The 5889-nt window shown below is 49.1% G+C and overlaps 4 protein-coding genes across 4 annotated transcripts; all 4 read left to right on the plus strand.

Moving 5' to 3' along the window:
* Positions 1 to 1311: 1311 nt before the first annotated feature.
* Positions 1312 to 1518, plus strand: C922_05169 (hypothetical protein; the record flags this gene model as incomplete). Its single annotated transcript, XM_008820741.1, has 1 exon — positions 1312 to 1518. One exon carries the CDS (start codon positions 1312 to 1314, stop codon positions 1516 to 1518), a length of 207 nt encoding a protein of 68 aa, XP_008818963.1.
* Positions 1519 to 1792: 274 nt separating this feature from the next.
* On the plus strand, positions 1793 to 2392 carry C922_05170 (hypothetical protein; the record flags this gene model as incomplete). The annotated part of the gene is made up of 3 exons (XM_008820742.1): positions 1793 to 1905; positions 2112 to 2200; positions 2337 to 2392. 3 exons carry the CDS (start codon positions 1793 to 1795, stop codon positions 2390 to 2392), a joined length of 258 nt encoding a protein of 85 aa, XP_008818964.1.
* A 294-nt stretch (positions 2393 to 2686) lies between these two features.
* On the plus strand, positions 2687 to 2878 carry C922_05171 (hypothetical protein; the record flags this gene model as incomplete). Its single annotated transcript, XM_008820743.1, has 1 exon — positions 2687 to 2878. One exon carries the CDS (start codon positions 2687 to 2689, stop codon positions 2876 to 2878), a length of 192 nt encoding a protein of 63 aa, XP_008818965.1.
* Positions 2879 to 3465: 587 nt separating this feature from the next.
* C922_05172 (hypothetical protein) lies at positions 3466 to 5052 on the plus strand (the record flags this gene model as incomplete). The annotated part of the gene is made up of 1 exon (XM_008820744.1): positions 3466 to 5052. The coding sequence occupies one exon, from the start codon at positions 3466 to 3468 to the stop codon at positions 5050 to 5052; it is 1587 nt and encodes a 528-aa protein (XP_008818966.1).
* Positions 5053 to 5889: the final 837 nt, after the last annotated feature.

Genomic DNA, 5889 nt, shown 5'->3' on the forward strand with positions numbered 1-5889 from the left:
CCCCGTCCCAGTCTAACAGGTCCGCAACACCGACCCAATGGGGGCAAACCCCGTGTCTGACCGTCAACAGATCCCAGTCACCAGTCAACAAATGAAATCATTGGTTTAGCGAAGATGGCCGCAACCGACGAACTCAACCGGCAAGGGAGAATAAGAAATGATCACATCCAAACGTTTGAAATCATCTACAGACGCAGGATCACGTCCAACAAAGTTAAACTCTTGCAAAGAATGTGGCCTAGAACCAAATGAAGGTCTAAGTCTCATAAGAGCAGGAGCCCATCCGTCCCAGCCACCCCGAACAGGACGTCGCCTCCCTCCTCCTCCTCCCCAAAGAAGAAAAACCAAAACGACAACATACGTACTATTGTTAGGGATAAATCCTAGCGTAGTATAAAAGCGGAAACTTGATAGAATTAATCGGAACCAGATAACAAGAATAATCAGTTATGGACCCCCTCACAGTTCAAGGCTAGGGGGAGAGATCGAACAATTTTGGCCGAAAAACTTCCCCTTCCTTGACAGAACGTGGACATGGCATGAACAGATAAGAACTCAGTTTCTGCCTGAACCAAGCCAAGGCTCAAATACTTCAAGTAGCATCAATTACAGGGACAGGATCCGGGACAAACCAAACATCAGGTTACTCAGGACTAGCCCTCCCACGACAAGTACGAACAGAAGAAGCAATTCTCCGATACCGGATATCTAAATCAAACGCAAAATGGCAAAATCTCACGACCTCTCAGTCGCCATCACCCGAGGGAACGTCTAAATGAATACAGGACACACAGCATGAGTTCCATTAGAAGGAGCAGGACAAAATGAGCGGGAACTTTATCAGGAACGAAAACAATAAATATTCTTATAGAAGCCGTTCATTCAATTCCGGCTTTAGAGGACTCAGGAGAATAATGCGCAAGGAACCATTAAGGAACGGACGTCTAAAATAAACACAGAAGGCAACTACTGACCAAGCAAGGGGAAGATCAACTGACTCAAAGTCAGAAGGAGTCCGTCAGTCTCCTAAGACGCCCAACACCAGCGACTGCAGTGAAGCCAAGGCATATCCAATATCAGACGCCTCCCCTCGAGAGAAAAACTCAAGATGCCCACAGACGCAGAAGGCCAGATCCAAGTAGGGAGAGGAAGTCCCTCTAAGGACAGGTAAGAAGGCAGGTCACGCCGAAGGAAACCACCCTCACAAAATCGAATCGATATAAACCAGAAGGTGGCATATGGGAGCTTGAGAGATCACGATGAGTTTCATGAAAGGAGCTGCCGAGCCTAATGAAGGATTAACAGCGGATCATGGTGATCGACAAAGGACTAAATGAAGGGACTCTACCAGGAGGATTAAATTTACAACCCCAGCAGCCGTCAAATAAACCCCGACAGGAAAACACCAGACAGCCGAATGAGAAAGAAGAGAGTAAACAGCAACAGGAGCGGATCTCTGATCATGCCGAGCCGGGAGAGGGAGGTAGGACAGGGGGGAGCAACCAAACGGAGGATTAAGTCCCGTCCGCAGCCAGACTACAGGACAGATCACCGACTCCGGACTCCAGAGAGGAGGAAGCAGGAGTCTTGAAGGAACAAAGGGCGCGGAAGGACGAAGAATAAACAAGGGTCAGAGGAGGAGTCATTTAACAAAAGACACGAAAGCTCCTGAGAGGCAGCGAGAGATCCAATCTATCGTGGCAGGTGGAATCTGAATCCTCTATGAAGGGAGAAAACAGAATGAGGGGGAAGAATCATCTGAACGGTAACAGAGCCAGGAAAAGTCAAGGACATGCTAGAAAAAACAAATAGGAACCCCGGAGGGCGCGACTCAAAATGGAAGGATAGGGATTCCATGATGCACCACCAGGGAGCCACTGAACGATTCGAAGGAGGAATAGAAGGGTAGCACCCCGAGGGGAGTATGAGAGGACCGGAAGGGTTTAGAAAGAAGGTCAGGAAGGTCGGAGAAGGAGAGACAGATCTGAGGGGCTATCAGAATCACGTACTCCCCCAGTGAAAGACGAGTTCAAGTCATGAAGGACAAGGATTGAGGACAAGCCTTCCTCCCGAGGAACGGGAAATCCCCCATCTCCGGCCGCATGACTGAGGCGCAGGAGGGAGGGTCTAAATTTGCAAGAAGGGGGAACTAAGGACGAGTATGGGAAGAAGGATCGTAGAGACTTAGTGAAGGTCATACGTAATTAAGGTAAAAGAAGGAACAGGGGGGGGGGATCCTGGAGAAGGTGAAGACATGACAGACACGGCAGCTAATATGCGACCCAAGGACGGAAACAAGAGATTGACGACTCGGCTCATTCCCCCCCCGAGGGCAGGTAAGACAAAAAGAGGAGATATAAGGGTAGATGAACACACCAGCAGGAACAACTAGAAGGGGGTTTAAACGTATAAAGGAACCGAAACAGGCATCAGGAGCAGAATGGGACATCTGAGCGGCTATGCAAACGGGAGCGCAACAGCTCGTGTATTGCCAAACTCACGGGGAAGGGCGTCTCCGCGGAGGGGAGGTAGGTAGGAAGGGATAGAGGGAGAGGAAATCAAGAGTAGAGAATAAGTTGTACGAGTGAGCGCGGCAGGCGAGGTTCTAAAAGCCAGGAAACCAAAGAGCGAGTATAAAAAAAGGAAGGGACCCGCCGGGTTTAAAAGGGGAAGAGTTGGCATGAACATGTCGATGACGGGGAGTAGAGCAGAAAGTGGAATCAAGGAGAGGAAGCACGGAAACAGGACTAACGAGAGGATCCGACTAACAGAGAACAAACGAGGACTAGATCAGAAGCAGGAAAAGAAGGACGACGCGAAGGGAGGAGTTTTAGGAAATTGGAAGATTGTGATGCGGCGGACGAGAGGGAGCCTCTAATCACGGCTAGCTTCCGCAAGAGATTCAAGGGGAACGATATAATGTAGCACCAAGGAGCAGAACCAACCGCCAAGTCACAAATTGCCACAGCAGACCGAGATAGGAGCAGGACGCCCCCGGAGAATATCACTAAGGTTACTGGAATCCCCAATGAAAAAAAAGAACAGGTAGAACAGGCGAAAGGTTCAGTCAAAAGAGGATAAAGGAGGCAAAGAGCAACAAACTAAAAGTCCATAGACGCGAGGATAGAGTCTCAGGGGGGATAGGGGTTGATAAGTCGGCGTGAGAATCTGGAGGAAACCGAAAGAAAGGATGCTACATCTGAGGGACAGTCGTAAAGAGACAGCCACTAGAACAACTCCCTACCTCAGGTCTGGCCGAAGAATCGGCTGGATAGAGATAACCACACTGAAAGAACAAGCTTCAAGTTTAGAATAAGTCAGCCGAAAGGAGTTAATAACGAATAGGACTCAACCTCCCCGAGGAGTCAAAGATTTCCGAGCAAGTAGAAAAAGGAGTAAGCCAAAAGAGGATAACCCTGACCGCAGCCGATGAGGACACTCTGAAGAAATAGGGCTAAAGGAACGATGGCACACCTGCGTTTAAGAGGAGAAAGGGGTTACTGGGCAGTCGCAGCCCCCCCCTCCAGCGGCCGAGAATGTATCCAGGGAGAAGACAGATATTGTCTAGGAGCGTATGGTGGCGGAGAACAAGCCGAGCGAGGGTTCTTAGGGCTCTGGGCGTCAGGCTTAAGAAGTATGATAGCCCAAAACGAGTGGAGCGATATAATCAACGGGCGACACCCAATCGTGAAGAGCATATGGGGAAATAGAGGGGATCAATTCGAATGGAAAGGAGCTTTAACCTGCGTAATGTTAGAGGCCTTGAAACTCCAACAAATCCCCGCATCACAGGAAGGCACAACCCACGTTCTCTGGCGACAAAGCGCCTGGCATAGTCTGCTTAGGGAAGGCACAGCCAGCGACTGGTCATCTAGTGAGACGGGTAGAAGAATGTTAGTAGCTGTATTATGTTTAATGAGAATTCTGATGGGCAGCAGTATAGCAGAAGGAGAACCTGACGCAGGATCGAAGCAGCTCTGTCAACGAGTCTGGGACATGGTGACATTAAGGATGAACAAGCACAAGGGCATATCTTCATCGAACAAGATAGAAACGCTGGATGAATATCTGGATAATTTGAGTTTGCTTCCAGGAGAAACTCTAGCCGAACGGACAAGCCTAGGATTTCTGTTAAGTATCTTTCATGGGTTGAGTGAATGCTGCCAATATGAAAGGAATTATGATCTCACTTCTCTCATCGTAACGAATGGATGGGATTTAAGTCCAATGGGGAGTTGCACAATGGAGGGAGGCCAGTTTAGTTGTTCAGGAGGCACTGGAGAGACACCAAAGGCCCAACTGAACATCTGGACAACTGGAAAACATGTCTTAGTCAAGGAAAGCGACGCGGCACAGCCGAGATCACTAGAACTGCTGGATACACACACAGGGAAGGCCCTTAGTCACTCACCCACTTCCCCAGGGGATGGTACAGGAATGGACACCAGGATGTTCAACTGGATCCAAGAAAAACAAACGAGTCCCACAAATCAAAGCATTGTAATCTTCAAGAATGGGAGGCCAGTCCAGCAGCCCCCCAAACCTCAACCGACAAGTCAAAAGAAAGCCGAGCAAGAAGAAACTTTAAAGGGTGGAACAGCAGAGTATGGAGGAAGAAGTGGGAGTAGTGTGAAAGAAATTCAAAGAACCGACGACGCCGAAGCCAGACGAGGAGAGGTAGGCACATTAGCAACAGGGATTGAAAGTCCCCCCCCAGTCCGAAGGGAGAGAGTTGAAGATCACCGAGGCCAAGGCATAACGGAGCCGAAAATGAAGAAACAAGCACCTCCGGACGACGTCTCCCTCCACCCCAACAGTACCCCAAACCATTCCACTCTCCCCAGGGCAGAAGAAGGACAAGTTTCTGAAAACCTGGGAATTGGTGGTATTATAGGAGGGGTTGTTAGCATGATTATGGGGATGGCAACTGTTTATGGTATGTACAGAGTGTATTTTAGGAAGGAGAAAGGATCGAAGAGAAGTAAAACGAAGCACACCTCCTTCTCGGGAAAGCTGAAGTATATGAAAGGATCAGTCAATCCAGGAGATTAAGCAGATAAGGGAACGAAACGGATGGCCGACTGACATAAATAAGAGTGAGGACCTACAGAAAGAGTAAGCTGAAAGCAGGAGCACGAACGAACGGTGCAGGAAAAATTCAAACCCCGTGATTCATAACCCGGGCAGCCAGAGGCTTAGGGGGGAGCTTAGGGTGCATCCAATTAAAGGGGGTGATCATATCTCCAACTGGGCGGTGGAGTTTAAGCTTTCAAGTATTGAAACAGGAGTTGGAAGCTTCCCGAACAGGGGTATCGGGTACGACGGCTAGGATATGTGGGGGGCACGCAAGCGTCAGACTAATCCTAGACGGGAGTCCTTCTAACGTCATGACGTGGGGTTCGGAGTTTCAAGGTTTAGAGTTCAGCCTTCGGGACTTCAAATTTTGGGTCGGGGGGTGAGGGTTAAGGTTGGGCAGTTGGGCGGGGGGGGTTTAGGGTTTGAGGTTTAGGGCCAAGGATAGGTTTAACGATCCGGAGCAGCCTTCATGGCTTAGGGTTTAGGGTTCAGGGTTTAGGGTTCGAGGGTCAAGGTTTAGTGTTCATGGCTTAGAGTCTAGGGTCTAAGGTTCAAGGTTCATCGTTTAGGGTTAAGGGTTCAGGTTTTAGGGTTAGCTTTAGGTTTAGGAGTGGTTTAGGATTAGTGATGGTTTAGGGTTCAGGGTTTAGGTTTACGGTTCAGGGGTCAGGTTCTAGGGTTTAGGGTTTAGGGTTTAGGGTTTAGGGTTCAGGGTTTAGGGTTAGGTTTAGGGTTTAGGGTTCAGGGTTTAGGTTTAGGCTTCAGGGTTTATGGTTTAGGGTTCAGGGTTTAGGTTTAGGGTTTAGGGTTCAG

This window comes from Plasmodium inui, assembly GCF_000524495.1.
Source record: "Plasmodium inui San Antonio 1 unplaced genomic scaffold supercont1.42, whole genome shotgun sequence".
Lineage (NCBI taxonomy): Eukaryota > Apicomplexa > Aconoidasida > Haemosporida > Plasmodiidae > Plasmodium > Plasmodium inui.